Source organism: Phalacrocorax aristotelis, chromosome 22, assembly GCF_949628215.1.
Source record: "Phalacrocorax aristotelis chromosome 22, bGulAri2.1, whole genome shotgun sequence".
NCBI classification, from domain to species: domain Eukaryota; kingdom Metazoa; phylum Chordata; class Aves; order Suliformes; family Phalacrocoracidae; genus Phalacrocorax; species Phalacrocorax aristotelis.
In genome coordinates, this window is record NC_134297.1 from 6,778,395 (window position 1) to 6,795,790 (window position 17,396).

Sequence of the window (17,396 nt, forward strand, 5' to 3'; positions counted from 1 at the left end):
GCCGTAGGACTCGAGAACCAGGCTGAAGGACATCCAACACGAGGTGGACGGACGTTACGCGAGTTAGATGATAAGACAGCTGCCTGAGTAGTCCGCAAGGACTGCTGAATTTGGTATCCTCCCCATGTTCTGTATTTTTAGAATACAGTCATATTAGACACACTGTTTTTCTCACTGTCTCGGCCCCCTGTTCCCACTGCGCCGCTGGCCTGCTGCATAACCTTCACCCATGCCAGGTTTTTCTTTCTCTGCTCCAGTTTGGAAAATGCAGTTGATGATATTGACTTTCTTTGTGGAACACTTCTGAGGTCTAGGGCTGAAAAGCTGTATTTGAGCCAAGTTACGTTGCCGTATATGGATCTTCTAACATTTCTCTGGGATAATAATGTTATTTTGAAGGGAATGAGTATCTTTGTAAGGTCCTGAAGAGTGCTCTATTTCTATGTTAGAAATGAAGTTGTGAAGGAGAGCCTTTATATAATATTTCTCATATGAGCCTACAAAACAGCTGTCCTCAGCCTGTCATTAACGTCAGCATAGATTCATATTTGTACTTATTATTACGTTTACCGTATGTTGTTGACCATCTGACTTGCTCTCAGCACCTCTTTATGAGTTCAGTAACCTGCAGTGTTTTAAAAGCAGTGTGCGAAGAGCCTCCCCGCCCCCAGCAGGCTGGTGTGCTCGCAGACATGCACGCACCCTCTCTCCCCGTTGCCTTTGTCTTCCATTTGGCTAAAGTTTGTGGGGAAGCAGGGTTAAAACAGTGAGTAAATATAAAAATCTTTATTTATGCACCCTGTTGCAATTGTGCTGTCACAGGAACGTACCACCTGAAGCCGCACTAACCTGCCAGGCACTGACGATAAGGTGAATATACTCACTCCAAAGCTAGAAATGGGATTTCTTTCGTGTGTGTTTCCAAAAAGGTCAGTTTCTTTGCAGTGTCTCCTGCTTTTTTCAGCTCTGGAAGCTTTTAAAACATGAGTCCCTAAAGCTGTGGTATGTTTATTTACTGTGAGATTTTTTTTCCATAGCACCCTGAGCAAAAGCATGGAGGCGATCATCCTGACACATCTTCCAGTGAACGTCCGTGGGGGTTCATTCGCGAGTGGAGCGTGGCTGGAGGTGACCAACAGCTCCTCACCTTGAGGAAGGCCCCTTTCCCACCCCGGTACACCTCTGCACAGCAGCTTTTAGGATCTGGAAGTCTGATTGTCCATAATGAGGTTATTGAGATGAAATCCATAGACTCCCCCAGTGTTACTAGTTTATAACCAGCTTGCCTAGAAAGGGTGTGATGCAGGAGCCTCTAAATTACTGATGGGAAACCGTTATGAATCCTTGAATTTGTCAAATGCGTAAGTGAACAAGAAGGCGGGTAGCTGGCAGTTGGTGCCCAGCACCTTTTCAGCTTACGCTGGTGAAATTTTCTTAGGAAAAATACGAGCCAAAAATGTTTCAGAGAGGCGCGGAGGTTAGACCCTGTCCTGTGAAGTCCCTGGAATAATCTTAGTTCTTCTAGCAGGTCAGATGGCTTCTGAGATCTGCAGTATTTTCAGCGTTTGCTACTGGATAAGGTAACGTACCGTGGCTCGTGAAGGTAATAAAGGCTTTTTAACGAGGCCTCAATATATCACTCCGTTAAATCTGGGACATGAGTGAGGAGAAAACTATTTTTAAATGCAATTTATAAAAGTGTGTAGAGATTAGTGGATTGTAAAGGTTTAAAGAAAGATTTCGCTCTCCTTGGTGCAGGGTGTGTTTCTCATTCTTTGTTGAGCACTTAGCCCAGTGCTGCCCCAGATCTTCTGCGAGAATAGGTGCCAAAAACAGGAGTATGTAGGGTTTCTTTTAAAATTATTTTTGTTTGGTTGGTTGGTTTTTAATTCAAAGAAACACCAGGCATGCTTCTGAGTCAGTCCTGACCCAAGCTAACATGGATACTTCCAGGAACTGTGGCAAAATCTGAAGAACGAGGGAGTGTGCTGAGTTGCTTGGCCCTGTCTACTATGGTGATTTCCAACAAGGTTTACTGAAACGGTCTCATTTCAGCAACAGATACGTAGATATAATACCCTCTGACATGTAAAGACTGACATTTTGGAGGTTTTGTTCCTGTGGCTTACAGCTTTTCGTGCTTTGTATGCATATGAACCAACACCAGAATTTTACAGCCGAGTATCTGGTTGTGAGCTCGTAAGCAAGCGCGCAGAGCATGGTTCTGTTAGGCTGATCCTATTTTCAGATGGGTTATGTGCTGTAGACTTCTTTGGAAGATAGAGTGCTTTTGGACTCTGAATGCCTACATGCAGGTTCTTTTTAAAAGTCCAAAGCTTTAAGCTCTCAAGTGCAAGGGATAGTTTTACTAGATAAGAAGCTGAAATTATATTTTTTTTTCTGTTGTGTTTTTTTTTTTTTTTTTTAACAACTTGGAAAATTCAGTGGAAGCGGACTTTAGATATTCCTTCAACTAGGGGCTCCAGCAGTTGGCTTCTGCCTCTAAGTCATAAGAGCCATAGTGATTCTTAAAAGCTATGGAAAATGTTACCTTAAAGTTCGGAGGTTAGTTTTGTGCTGATGCCGGCTCTCAGGCTTTTGTCTTGCCTGGGTTCGTAAGTCTCCTGTTCCTCGCACAGAAACTGCAGCATGTCTTCCCTGCCCGGCGCTCTGCAGTGTTTCGTTGTGAACCGCCGCAGCTTAGACCGCGTAGCAGATCGGTCACAGGGCGCCGTTTGTAGCAAAGGTGACAACGGGACAGAAACGGGGTTTCGGATGCTGTGGACAGTATAGGCGTTGGTGTGAGGCAGACGTCCCATCCGGCGCACCAAGCAGTCGTCAGGCTGCAGTAACGTTTTGGTCAAAACAGTTCTGGTCTGGCATTGCACCAGGAACCTATATTTCGTTTTCAATTCACGTAACTTGTTTTCCTTGTTACTGCTGCGTGAATCAAGTATTTTTTTTCACTCGTTAAGCTTTTGGCAAGGTATTATATTGTTGCGTATGGGTCTCTTGCTCCCTCTTGGTTAGTCATTTTTATTTCGCAGGCTAACTCCCAGCATGAAGCTTGTCCCTGAGAATCTTTGAAAATTGGGACAATCGCTTAATTGGCACATTGGCTTCCATTTGGTTTTGCCAATTAAATGAATTCAATTAAACCAGAATGGATACCGTATTTTTGGCAGTAAGTATTAATTTATAGCAATCATTTAATTTTCATTGGCAATGCCTTAGAAGCAATTGTTTCTAGTTACATTTACTTTCTTTACAGTGTACAGTGTCTTGCAGCACAGTCTTGATCCGGGAGAAAAAAATTACACGTTCTAAATTTCTGTTTGAAAATCTGTCCATATGCAGCATTTAGCAAAGAAGGAATAGTTTAGAATTTGCCAAGGCTGGGTCAGTAAAGTTTGTTGTTCACTGTGATCTCCAGTTTTAATGCACCCTGGTTTTGCATATCTATCTATTTCCAAGTGAAATCCGATGCACATCAGTAAACACAGCATCTTGCTAAGTGAAATGTTTGGGTCATGTATTTACATGCCACTGCTAGTATTCCTTCCTTTATGGTCACAGGGGATAATGGCAATTAAAAAGGTGGCTAATTTTTTGATTGCTCTCAGTAGCCCTCTGCCAAATTTCCTAAGCGCAGGTAGGCGTAAGCATCCATTAATGTACACAGGGCGCTTAGGCCTGGGTTTACTCTAAGGCATTAGGTGGCCTGAGTGCCTCTATTTATCATACTGTGAGTGAACCAGTGGTGAACCAGTAAGCTCAGTGGTGCCCGTGCTGTGCTGTCAGTAGCAGCTGTGCAGCAATTGCTCAGTCTGTGTGTGACCAGTCTGAATTTCTTGGGGTTTAGGTTCTAGAATTTTAGGTTCAGTTTCAGGTGATTTCACATCCCAGGATCTTTTATAATTATCACGCGTTTGAGATTCGATGGGGCTCAGACAAGCTGCCTGTTGGTGACGGCATGGTGATGCTGTCCCGATGGTCGGTGCTGGTGATGCTGTTGTAATTGGCCCAGGTTATTCACCATTCTAAGTTCTGAGAGGCAGTATGAGGTGAACTCGGGAGACGGGGACACCTTGTCGTGGCCCTCCGCCCCTTTTCTCCCCACCCTATTCCAGAGACGATCTTTTACACGTGTTTTGTTGTCATAATACAAGAAATGCCACATTTGTTTGAAAGGTACTTATTTGGGAGTTAAAACCTATAATTTATTTATCTGTCAATCACTTTTCCCTGGTCCCAGCTACTTAAAAATAAGATGAACCATCCAGAAAAGGAAAGGAGTCTCTTATTTTAAGTGTTTGTTTGGTTTTCTTTTTTTTTTAAATCAGTATTCATTGCTTCTCAGTTACGATAATGCAGAAAAGATGGAACGGTTTTTGTAGGGCTGTCAATAGATTGCTCCTCTCTCCCCTTCCGTTAAGTTAACCCCAAGAGACAAACAAAAGACGTCAGAGAATATATTGTCTCGCTGAAGGTTGTAGGCATTTATTTTTTTGCCATGATTCAACCTTCTTAATTATCAAGTGGTGAATTATTCCCTGAAAATGTTGGTAAGCTGTAGTCTGATTTTTCTTTTTGTTATTTAAATCATTCCGTACAGTGCTGCCTTGCTGCATTGATATTGGTCGCTGCTGCCCCGGTGTAGGTCTGCGTGATGTTTGGTGGTGTTTGACCAAATACCGTGGTTGCTAGGGCACAGATGACCCTGGCTGCAAAACCCAATGTTTTCGCACTTGCAGTCTTAACGCTTCATCTTTGCTTTAGGGTTGTTCCATGGAGATTTGTGATGGATGCTGTAGGGGCTTGCTGCAAGCGCTCTTTCCATCGAGTAAAGCTTTAAATTGTTTCTCACCCTAGAAGGTACCGTGTCTCCTTTGGTTATTTTTCCTCAGCTAGATTCGGAGCCGTAGGACTGTGGTTGTGGCCTGATCATGGGAGGATGTGTGACCTCCTGTGAGCAGGCACCAGAGTCAGTTTGCACAGTTTCAGGCTGGAAATCCCTGCTGCTCTCCATAACGTTGGCAAGTTTGTCGGCTCCGTGGTATCCACGTGGGACTGGACGTGGTCCTCGGTGGGTTTGAGGTACACCAGGCTTCTCTATTGCAGAAATCTCCTTTAAGAAGTTTCTGTCTTTGATTATTCCTTCCCACCTCCCGTGCTACCGTCTCAGGACAGTTACAGTGAGAGAGTTTCTGGGATGAAGAGTTGGGAAATGAATCACCAACCTAATCTCATTTTAAAATAATCCCCCAAAAGAAGTTCAGCTTTCCTCTTTCTTTTTAATCTGGATTGTTTGAGACCTGTACTGTAGCCACTAAACCAGTTGCAGCTGCAATGAGAGGAAGTGGGAGAGAGTAGCCTGAGGCTGAAGGGTTGGGGTGGGATTTTTAAAAAATGGGCTTTATACCTCCTCAAGCCAGGCTATCCTGAAACTGTGCCCTCAGGCTAACAGTGCTCCTGATGCGCCTTCTGTTTCAGAGAGCGTAAAAGAAGTTTTAGGGTCAGTGTGCTCTTGATTTGCTCTGTGGCTTGTACCGCAAGGAAATATTTTCAGCTTGAAAACATCTGAAGACGCTCTTTGCTATGGTTGTAGAATCCGAAGTTTTAACTGTTGATTCTTGCTTGGTGGCATGACGTTTTCCCTGCGTTTGTATACGGCTTCCTGACTGCTCTTGGTTTCTCAGCCACAGATAGTCTGGTGTGTTCCAGTTGCACGCCTGTGTAGGAAGGTCTTTTTGATTCGTTTTGGGTGTTTCTTTCTCTGTGTAGTGTGTTTGTTTTTATACCTCAGCCTCTGTCTTTTTTCCTTAAATATTGACTGGGGTGGGGGGGTGGAATCCCTTAACTTCCACTAATAATTTTATGAATGCAAGAAAACATCCTTGGAGGACAAAGGTGCTCCCCATCAGTTCCTGCAGAGTTCATGGTCTTGGTGATGTGAGGAAGAGGTCATCATTTACCTTCCTGATTTCGCTGACCAGCAGCACAGAGAGACCTTCCTGCAGCTCTTGTGGCATCGGTGTCATCGTGTCACATAGATCAAGTGTCCCAAGCTCACCTGAGCAATGCCAGGTCCTTGCTGGAGAGCACTGTCCCCTCGCCTTTGCCAGCATAAATGCCGGGGCTGTCTTTCCTAACCTGGATCAGCGAACTGGCTCGCGGAGGCTGCAGGGTTTTTGAACAGCTGGTCAGGAAGGCAGACTGAAGGAACCCTGCCCGGTTATCGTGACCGGCAGCTGGAGGCTGCTCCAGTGCTGGGTGTGTGATCGCAGGCCAAGCCTTCCCGGATAACGCTTGAGCACAGTTAATGAACTGACTCTTTTGTTCTGTTGTTCAGAAGTTTATGGGCAGCTTATGGTATAAATTGCATGTTACAAGAGACACATTCTTCATGTTACTGTGTTATTATAAGGGCTTGGAAAATTAGTGTATCATATCCTAGTTATGTATTTTATGCCATTGGAACCAGCTCTCTTTATAAACAAAAAGCGGAGTCCAGGTTGGCTTTACACGCGTAAATATAAATTCATGTTAACTCTATTGACTCAGATGTTGGGCTTAAATGTCAAGCTGCTGTTTTTTCCACCTTCCCAATCTTTCTTCTACTGCACTGGGAAAATTCTTCAGTTTCTAAGCCGATTTATACCCATAACATAACATTTTTATTTGCATAATCACTGAATGTGGCCAGGGGACTTAACGGTGTGGTACTTGTTAGTCTCAGGCCGAATTCATCTCTCTAGTTTTTTGTGTGATGAGAAATTGCTTTCTACCATAACAACCCAAAGCTCCACTTGTCCCTTTATAACTAAGCCGTGATTAGGACCCTCTCCTCCCTCTGTGAAGCAACAGGCTGTAGAAATTGTTCATCAAACAGGGGCTGGGATTTTTGGGGTCTTTTTTTTTTTTTCTAGCCAGCAAGGAACTGGAATCAAAGTATTGTGCTCATTGGACATTCTATTTTCTGTGGCTTTTTTCTAAAATTTATTTTCTAAGCTGTACAGGAGGACTCTAACCCTGGCTGCCTTTCCCACGCATATTGTATGTGGGATTTTTGTTCTTAAAGAAAGTACATTCCTGAGCCAGTATGCTATTATGTGAGGCTCTGTACTGTACCGCCGCAGCTCCCTGGGCTGAGATCTTTCTGAATGGTAATAAGGCAGTCTCACTGCTGCCTCGCTATAGCAATGTCAAATCCAAACTCAAAGCTGTCAGGTAGTTATCATGCTAATGTTGTCCTCAGTAGCTAACCATTCAGTTTTGCTTGGGGCATCCATTTTTTGTCTCTAAACCAAACGATAGCTATGAAAGAAAGTACAAGCGTGGGACTGTTTCGCTGGAAATAGCCACCATCTTTTGGGTGCATTTGATTCATCTGCAGAGAATCAGCGCAAGTCCCTGCGTGTCTCAAAGCCTCACTTAGGAAATCTTGTCCGGGCATAAGATCAGCCTGCTTTAGAGGTGAATTTTGGTCGCAGTGACAATAATACTGCCAAAGGGTGGTTCAAGCTGCTCGCTCCGTGTCTCGGCTCCCGCTTGCGAGTTGTTTTACGTGTGAGCTGGAGGTGGTTTTGCTCACGTATCTGTGCGCTAGCGAACTTTATTTGAAAACACAGTAGATGAATAGTTAAGAATTTGTTCTTTGTTCCTTCGAGGCTGATCTATGAAACTGTGGTAAATGAATGCCCTGGACTAACTCCTCTATAATGCTCAGCCTCAGAAATGAGAGGTTTCCCTTCATTTGCCAGCTCATGGCAGTGCTTAAGAGTTTTTCTTCTTTTTCTTATTTTTTCCCCCTTTGCAAGGGAGAAGCTGAGAGTAGAAAAAACACATCCTGTGTGGTCTTTTGAAAGAGAAGAATTCACTGCTAACCATGCCATGCAATAAGTACTGGCTAGAACAAGTCGGCATTGACGGGGAACGTGGAAAATGGAATTAAAGTCCTCAACTCAAAAACCGGTACACATGAAAGTATTTTCATTATTGAATGCAGATTTCTTGGACATGGGATTAAGAATGTGCATAGCCAGTATGAAGAGCTTCCCTACTGGAAGCACTTGTTGTTTTTTTCACTGGCTTTCCTCGACCACATCTCACACTTACCATGAGATTTTAAAGGCACTTCTGGCTGGGTGTGTGTTTCTCCACATACCACCGTCCCCAAACTGAGAGCTAAATTAAAAAGTCAGTATTAGTTCTAATTACTTCAGCCGTTCCGGCCTTAAGCTGCGCCCGCAAGTAAGCCTGTCCTACAGCTCTCCTTTGGCGTGTCAGAAAGGGTGTTTCTTCTATCTTTGCAACAGGCGTCGATAAATTTGCAGTAGGTAAGGAGTTAGGTGATGACTTCAATTTAAAAATAAACGTTTAAAAGGTTCAAGTGTTTCTTATTCTGGAAAACATCTTTTCTGATGGATCTCAGAGCTGTTTCTTTGCCCACAGTGGCTCGGTTTGCTGTAATCAGAGTATGCTAGACCATTGCACTCTCAAAGGTGAAATTTATCTGATGCCTCGCTGCTTTCTGAGCGAGGGTGTGTAGCCAGCTTCTGCAGATACAGATGGGTACAGAGGCCTCTTGGGTACGAGAGCAGGAGCTTGTCCTTGGTTTGCAGCTTTGCACAGCCTCTGGGCGGCTGTTACGTGTGCCAGTGCTGCGCTCTGCTGATCAGACCGTGAATAGCACGGATGTTAATTCTTAAGATGGTCAACTGGGGAATGTGGAGTTGAGCGGGGTGTTTATTTATATATTTTAATTCTTTGGTAAAGCTGCTGTAGTATAATAAGCAGATATTTTTGTTTAAGCTGAGATTGGCGGACCTGGGTACATAACCCAGATGCACTTGCTTCTTCATTTTATATGTGTCCAAATATCTTAAGCAGCTCTGAAAAATGTAGCTGAGAAGTGTCAGTGACACAAACATCCTGCAGGAAGGTGCTTAGGGAAGCTCCTTTGCATCCACTAAGTGAATCAGTGGGAAGCGGTACTACGAAGAACTCGGCAAATGCTTGCCTTTCCATCATATTGCCGCTGTACCTCGACATTTTTGGATGAATATTGTATTTTCATCAATCACCATGCGTTTCTTCCATTCAAAAAAGTGACCCAGTTACAGCCTTCCTGTGCTCAGGTACATTTTTAATCCTGTTAGGGATAGTGCTCAGGCAGAGAAATGCTGCAGAATCGGGCCCTTTCATTTGGAGTTATTTGTAGTGGCTTGGACACAGTGACTTTCAGTTTAGCGAAAACGTTTTTCCTTTGCTTGGTTGATTTATTTATTGTGGAGAACCAGGACAGTTGTTACAACATATAAAGTAAGGGTAAAGAGAGCTTGCTTTCCCTGGAGTATGTCAGTGGCTGTGGAGTATGAAGCGGAGACGAACCATATTTATTCATCGTTGTGTTCCAGGCTGCTCTTGAGCAGTAACTGGCGAAAGCAGGACGGTGCTAATGGAGCTATCATCTTTTACCTCGTAGTGATCAGGGAATTTTTCCTTTTTAATGTTGCAAAGTAAGCTCTGCAAAGACGTTGATGCCGAGCCAGCTTTGTGTACCTAGTTGGTAGCCAAGGTTTGGAATAGCTGTTGGCGTCCTCGTGCGTAAACACCTACTTCAGATACGAACCGTATCTGATACGCTGGCCTCTTCGGTTCATCCTCTCGCTCAAGTTAAGTAGACCGGTACTCGCCACAGAGGAACGACTTTTACTGAAACAACATTTCTGTTTCCTGCTGTTCTTCAATGAAGAAGTAAAACTCTAACAAAGCTTGGGGTTTTGGGGTGGTTTTTTGGTTTTCTTATTTTTTTAATATTTTTTTTTTAAACCTCTGGGAGGTTTTGTCGTCCATCCCGCCCCCCCTTCTTCTTTTCTTTTTCCCTCCAAGAAAATCAAGGGGAAATGAAGGTGATGTAAAGGAAAGACTGTCATGGAAACCAACTAGCATTTTGAATCAGCTCTGCCATTTTTAGAAACAAAGCCATGTGCTGAAAGAATCCGGAGCAATCTGGTCCCTCCAGACTGGTTTTGGTGAGAGACTGATGGTGGGAAGAGACATAAATGTTACTGCTTGTCTAATAGTTATCCTTGCTTTGTGTTAACTTTGGATGAAGAGTAAATTTCCGCCTTCAGAAACCCTGCTTGAATTCAGTAGCCTGGGTACTTGCTGACCTGTCAAGTGCTGGGCTGTGTCCATTCCTGTATACGGTACCTCCCCCGGGTTTTGTAGTAGTGTTGTGGGAAACCAGTTCAGCAGGAATGGGATTGCTGGAGCTTGGTGGGATTCCACCCTTTCTCCTCTTCTGCACCCCAGTGTGAGGCTGTGGCAGCAGGAGGGGGACTGCGGGGTTTGCATAGGTTCAGTATTCTCCGCTACTGAGGACACCACAGTGGAAACTTTATCACATCGTGTTCACTGGACTCTTTTCTTCAATTTTATGTGTATTTTCAAATTGTGTTACATTTCTGGATGTGAGGGAGACAGGTTGACATGTTTTCTGATAAATGCAACGAGACTTTTTAGAAGAAAATCCTTCCATATTACACAGTGGAGTTGTTAGACATAAATTATTTATGACTAAGGTTTTGTGTGCTAGAGAGCACAAGTCTGGAGTTTTCCAAGTCACGTCTATAAAGACCAAAAATTGCAAACTTGGGTGCTTCAAGCCGGACGGCCTGATTAGTAAGAGCTCTCGGACTCTCAGGGAGCCTGGCAGCAACGCTTGAAAATTGCATAAGTGATGTAGGTGCTTCAGGGTTCCTCCTGACACCCACCGAGCCAACGGCTGTGGTGGTTTAAAGACAGAATGACAGTCCATCGGGGGGTGGGACAGACAGGCAGCCCTTCTCCCAAAACTGCTCAGAGCAAAGATTTTAGTGGTATCTCCCTGCCTCGCATTCGATGTGTCTGTTATAAAATACTGAAGTTCTCAAATATTGTCCCAGCTGCTACTTATGTGAGGAGTCTTCAGCAGGCTTTTGGTAGGGGAATGTCTCGGTTCAGGGGAGGCTGGTGAAGTGGTGTTGCTCAAAAGCCTTCCCCTAAAGCGTAGAAGGACCGAGGGTCCCGATCAAGTCAACCGACTGCATTCTGGATCGAGTCCTAATTTATTTACCCAGTTTTGGACCGAAGCAGATTGATGCAGCAGTGCCAGTATGCTGTGAAAAATTGGACTAAATAATTTGCGTTAACAGATTTGCTATGCAATTAGGAGGTTTCCACAGAACAGCGACGCACAGAAAATAGGGAAGTGAGGAGCAACTGATGGTGCTAGCTGGCTAATTTTGAGACGGAAGTAATTAGACTGTTTCAAAATGATTTTAAAAATTAAAGTACTGTGACACAAAGCACAAAAGGTGACAAATCTCATTTGGAGTGTTTTGTTTGTATTTTGAGAGAGGGTAATCTAGGGTGACGTTTTGCGTGCCAGGTGTTGGATCAAAACAGGTACAAACTAGTGGTGAATAAAGTGTGGTGTTATGTAGCTATGCCTCTTTGGTTTAAATGGAAAGTAGTTGCAGTTAATTTTTGAGTAATACTGTTTCTAAAATTGCAATATGCTTCTTTTTTGCTTAGCTATCTATTCACCAAGTTTTTTTCTGGTCTTAGTACCTCATACTAGACGTTTTAGCTTGCGCAAGATCACCATTCTGCCCTTTATCCTCAACTGTGAGCCTTGGGCGAGATCGTCATTCTGCAGCAGGGTCCAAAGAGCTCAGGTCTGATTGGGAGAGCAACCGAAGTTAATTACTGTATCGCAGCTCATTGTAGTCCGTCTAAACGGATACATGCTGTTGGACCCGGGAGAGGCCGATAGCTCCTTCCAGCATGATCTGGACATAACTCAACTCGGAGGAAGGGGTAATACAGCTTTTTCAAAGAGAGATGCTGGCATTTAAGTCTCCTGGAGGGTGTGAGTTTTGCCTACGCTGCTTTGAGTCAGATCCAGGGCAGTCTCTACCCACTGCTGCAAACTGGCTCGAAGCCCACGTTTTTCTGTCAGATTTGTTTATCCATTTTTACATCCCACCAGCTTCTACTGCTGATGGAGAAGAAAAATTATTTTTCTTCCTACGGAAATTCTGTTCCTTAGAAAATTAAGGCAAGCACATCCAGCTTTGCCTAAAAGCATCTTACAGGAATGGCACAATTATTACTGTAATTAGTTATTTTCTTATGCAAAAGACCTGTAAGTTTTATTAAATTGGTGATCTTTTTAATGTTAAAATTCACTATGAGACTCTCAAGTGTCCTATTACATACTGAAGTAATTGTGTGCTTAGTAACAGTCAGTCAGCCAAGGATAGGTTTATTTAAGGATATAAATATTGTCCTTGTTTTTCTTCAGCTAGTGGGTGTGCGTGTTTGGTACAGCTGTGGGACAAAGGAGTGAAAGCATTGCTTATGTGCAGGGCTCTGAAAGGCGCAACTGTGAGAGCGAGTGTCCTGGCTTCGGATTTACCCAGTAACGACGAAAGGGGGGAGCTCGCTCATCATTGCCGCAGCATCCCTTTTCCAAGGGTGCTGGAAATAACAGGACTTTGGGTGCAGAGAACATGCTCTGCTCAAGTCCTGCGCGAGCCGCAGTGATGTCGGTTGGATGAATGCAGCCGTCTGCGATGTACGTCTGCGTCTGAGCCAGGCTCATCCCCTGTTTCAAGGGAGAAATAGAGACTGCCGCGACATGGTTGCTTTTGTCCTAATCCAGTCGTCTGAAGTAGGTGAACTGGACCCAAAGTGCCCCTTTATCTCTGGTGACTATAAAAGTAGCCTGGGGTGGGTAACAGAGTTGTAGCTGCGTACCTCGTGCCTGCCTGGAGTTGAATGAGATGAATCACTCCCTCTGTTCCCTTGCTGTTAGCTAATGCATATAGGCATGGTGAATGGTTTTGACTTATTTACTGCAGCTCTTTATGATGTGGTGAAGCACATGTAAATTTGACCCGCGTCAAGCTAAAATGAGAGCTTCGAGGAGGAGAGAAGAAAGATTCCCCTACTGTTCGTCCTGTATGTGGGCTGCTAGCTTGAATTGTAATTGTGTGGCTCAAGTTTTAGGGGCGAGGACCAAGTTGTTTCCCTGTTTTACATTGCAGTCTGCAAGTGTATTCTGTGATAAGTAACGGCTTTGGGGCTGATGAGCTCTGTTCAGAGAGCTTTTGGTGGACCGGGTTAGAAGCACGTTGGTGCTGATCATCTGGACCAGGGAACTCATCTGTTTACTCCTGTCATAAGAAAATTTATTTTTTTGTCCCAAACCTGTAAGACAGGGGATACTGAAGCACCTCTCTTCCTCTTGCTTGAGCATTCACTACTTTGGACATGGTTCATGTTTTGTAGTGCATTGTATAAAGCAGAAAAAGGGCTCATTCTGCCGGTCTCGCCCACGTCACTAAGGAGCTCTCTCTGGCCAACATCAGGGACCGTATTTTTCTCCTGTGGCTCTGTGAGATCTGTGCTGGTCTTCCCATTTGATCACTGCTCCCTTCATAAAAGCCTTACCTAAAACCCCTCGTTCCTCTAGAGCTCAGGGCCTGGTACAGCACAGCAAGAGAAACACGCGGTACTCAGTGATTGAGTCCCTGGGGATGGTGAACATCCCCCGGCACAGCTCACGGCTTATGAAAAAGCAGCTGGAGGAAGGAGAGGATGGGAAAGCACGACAGAACAAATGAAAAGAGGGAGATTGGAGTCCTGGCCTCACTGAAGTAAATGAATTTTAGTGATCAAGGAATGTTAATAGGTTAATGCACTCATATCTTCAAACATCTTTTTTAAAAGCTCACCTCCCACATGCAAGCAGCTCTGTCATTAACTTGATTTTCCACTGTATGAGCTATCCAGCTTCTTCCAGTGCCTCTGCCTGAGCCTAAGTGCACAGATGTTTGGAAAATCAAATGCTTATTGAGGAGTCTAAGTATGGAGTTTAGGAATGTATCTTAGACTCCTACCTCTGAAAGACTCCTCTTTAGAAACCAGAAGTTGTAATGAATAAAGGACTGGATCTCACAGTTATTACTAAGAATTAGCAAGGCTCAGCATGGTTCAGGAAGAGATAATCACAGATGTAATCCCGAGGTTCAGTTTTCCTCACTTCCCTTGTTAAAAAGGTAGGAGTATAACTTCTAGCATGTGTGAGCTTTGAGCTGTGTTTGTACATACATGTAAAAATACGCGGCGTTGCTGAGCGGGTGGTAGTCCACAGCAAGCAGCCACATTCTAAGTTCCTTGGTTTTTCTTCTTTTCTGCAGGCAAGAGGTGCCGATATCCCTGACATTCCAGGGGAGCTGCCGCTCCGGACCTGCGGCAGCACAGCAAGTATGAAAGTGAAGAACGTGAAAAAGTAAGAGCAGTGTTCTCTGATTTTCCTGTCTTTGCTGGGCTTCTGGTTTTGATGTCCTGGGTTTTAGCTATTGTGCCACAATACAACTAGGGCATTCGGCAACTATTTTTGCTAGTATCTGCACCTGAGCCACCAAAATGCATGTGAAATGAAGTAAATTATAGCTAATGTAGTCTAAAGCCAGGGGCATGAGAGGTTTTGTTGGTGCTCTCACCTGTTTCTGGCCATAAAAGCAAAGCTTGTTAGAGTTTTGAATGTCACTGTTACTGTATTTCTAATTTTTTGTGATTTCTTCCTGAAATGGATTATCTTTAAAAAAAAAAAAAAAAAAAAAAGGACATATATAAAAAAAGAAAACCTAAAGAGAAGCCCAGGCAATGTATAACTGAGGTAATTTTCCCTGTTTCCCTATGCTCTGGGAAGCTAAACCAGGACAAGTGGGTGGCCTAGATATATTTCCTTAATGATATTTTTTCTCTTTTCCTTCTTTTGCATTTTGCCCTGTACCTCTTCATTTGAATGGGTTTTGCACAATTTTTCTTTCTCGGGGGTATTTTTTTCTTCTCTGGTCTCCCAGTTTTTTTTTTCCCTGTGGCCTTACACTATTCTCTCTCATTTTCTCCCCGAGAATGCAAACCAACTTATTATGCTTGCAGCTAAGGTTTCAGACCTCTAACCTGCAAAGGGGATCAAAAGTAATCAATATTACTTGACTTGTTTTTGCTCAGAATGCTGACTTGAGGACCAGAAGTCCCTGCTATTGATTGCCCTGTGCATTCAGATCACCTCTCTGTAGTGCTCTGATGCTGTAAGGGAAATGGCTCTTTGTTCTAGTGCTGAGCAGCCAGATGCTGCATCTCACTTCCCACTTATATTCCCGTGGGAAGAGAGAGCTAGATAATGACAATCTCATTGGCTCCCCACCAGAAATATCTATAGGAGTCTATAATAGCTTCAGCAGAAGCAAGAGCATGCTGCAGAGCCAGAGGATCTCCCGGTCAGCCATCACTGTAGCCGGAGACACTTGGGAATAATTATGCCTCACTTTTGAATTTTAAAAAGGCAAAGGATAAATAGCGTTTGTTCTGCACCCTCAGATACATCAACCCGGGACTGATGGGCTGTGATGCCTTTCACAGGTAAAGTTCTGCTTTCCTACGTGTCTCGTGTAAGGCTGTTTATTTTGCACTGCAACAATGCATTTGTAAAGGTAGAGCGGCTTCTCCCTGCACCCTTTCTTAAAGATGTGGGCTTTGGCATTGGTGAAATGCCACACAATTCTTGAAGCAGGCAATGATAAAAGCCACTTTGCAATTTCGTTTTCCTTTCTCAGTTCCCTTCTCCACTGTTTTGGTGCATCACATCAAACCACCCCTCTGTCCCCTTGGCTTTAGGATGAGAAAGCCGTCATTATTTTATCTCAGTAGCTGCATTTCGTAGCAGTACTTGATGCTGAGCATTGTTTCAGTGGTTTGCATCTACCTAACGGTGTGCTCTTGATGTGCTTCAGGTTGTCCTTTACAAAGGGTCACTTCCCGAAGATGGCTGAATGTGCCCATTTCCATTATGAGAACGTGGACTTTGGCAACATACAGGTGAGTTTCAGATTTCTTTTATATACACAACATCCTTGTGTTTGGCAGAGGGACCTCCACGAAGGTTTGCTTAGTTGGTTGCAGAATGTTTAGTGATAAGAAGTTAAAGCAATAGAGTCTCTTTAATTGGAATCGCTTCCACGTACTGGGCCAGAATCTGTCCTCAGCCATGTGGCCACCCCTTCGAGGTTGGAGATGATTTAATTTCCACTGGATTGGACTGATGTCATTGTTTTAAGACTGCATGAAATGTTCGTTAATGAGTCGTCTGTAATAACTGCATGCCTATTTTTAGCTTGTGTGTGTGTATCTTTGAACAATTGTGTGAACGTATTTATGTAAATATAAATAATTCAAATTTATCTGTTCTCTTCGTGTTATCTGAGCTCGGCATTATGCGTTGCAGCAGCCGTGTCGTCAGAATACCAGAAATTGCTAGTCAGCCTGAGAGGCTTTTCTAGGAGTGTGGAGGCTTCACTCCTTTGTGATCCAGCCACCAGAAATGTAGGCAGAAGCACTTTTCATTGAGCAGTACCAGGGAGGGCTGAGAACCAAGAATCACCGCTAGTTTCTCATAAGCAGGGCACGTCTTGTTCTGTACTTAGGGAAGCAGGACTGCCTCCAGCATCTGCCAGCCTTGTAGCCAAAAAGAGGTTACAACCTTTTCATTTGTAAAACATTTCCTGTAATAGAGAGTGAATTATTTACAGCCTTTCATGTTTCCGTACTTGACAGTTTTGCAAACGGAATTATGCATCCGTTTTTTCTGTCTCTGTAAAATTCCCACTGAGGAGGATTTTGGGTCCTATTCGGGGCTCGTATCTACTGTTATTCACACTTAGTGTCTCTAAGTAGGTCCGTTCTGCGGAGCACGGGATGCGTGTGCGTTGGCAGAGACACATACACACAAAGGCAGGGCAAGTTAGACAAAGTAGTGGGCTTAAGAGGGCAAAAAGCTCAGTGCTTCCCGAGCTCCCTGGAAGATGGGCTGCTGGTGCAAACGGGAGCAGTCCTCAGCCTTTGGAAGCAACACTGCTTCTTTATTTTCAATTTCTGTATATAGGAAGAGCGTGACTCATCGATGTCCCTTCCCTATTTTTTGTCTCCTGGTGATCTTTTGATTTGTCACCACTAATTTTTCAGTCATTTTGGAGAGAAGTTTTACATTGGAGTAGGTGTTGAGCAGGTTTCTGTGTACACACTGGTGTTCTTTGCATCGTGTGGTCCCTTGAGTTTTCCTTTCCATCGTTCAGAGATATTCAGCACAATGTGCAAGCTAGAGATTACAGCCTTGGCGTGGCATTAGTATCTAAAGCATTTTGAAGACAAATAATTTAATTCTTTTGTGGGTTTAAGCACTTCTTGGAATGTTTTGAGGGTGGCAGGGCATACTTGTAGGGCTGATATGCTGAGATTTTTGTGTTTGTGAGAGGGACAAGCAAAATCGGATAATA

General features: G+C 43.9%; 1 protein-coding gene across 4 annotated transcripts in view; it reads left to right on the top strand.

Moving 5' to 3' along the window:
* The window catches only part of ARHGAP32 (Rho GTPase activating protein 32), a 262,702-nt gene that overhangs the window by 102,814 nt on the left and 142,492 nt on the right, over nucleotides 1-17,396 (top strand). For 2 of the 4 annotated variants that reach the window (XM_075116397.1, XM_075116398.1), the window contains exons 3-5: nucleotides 14,256-14,347; nucleotides 15,445-15,486; nucleotides 15,858-15,942. In XM_075116397.1, the coding sequence (XP_074972498.1) occupies nucleotides 14,256-14,347; nucleotides 15,445-15,486; nucleotides 15,858-15,942 (219 nt within the window). The remainder of the gene's footprint in view (nucleotides 1-14,255; nucleotides 14,348-15,444; nucleotides 15,487-15,857; nucleotides 15,943-17,396) is intronic. The other 2 variants (XM_075116400.1, XM_075116399.1) reach the window with 1 other exon arrangement.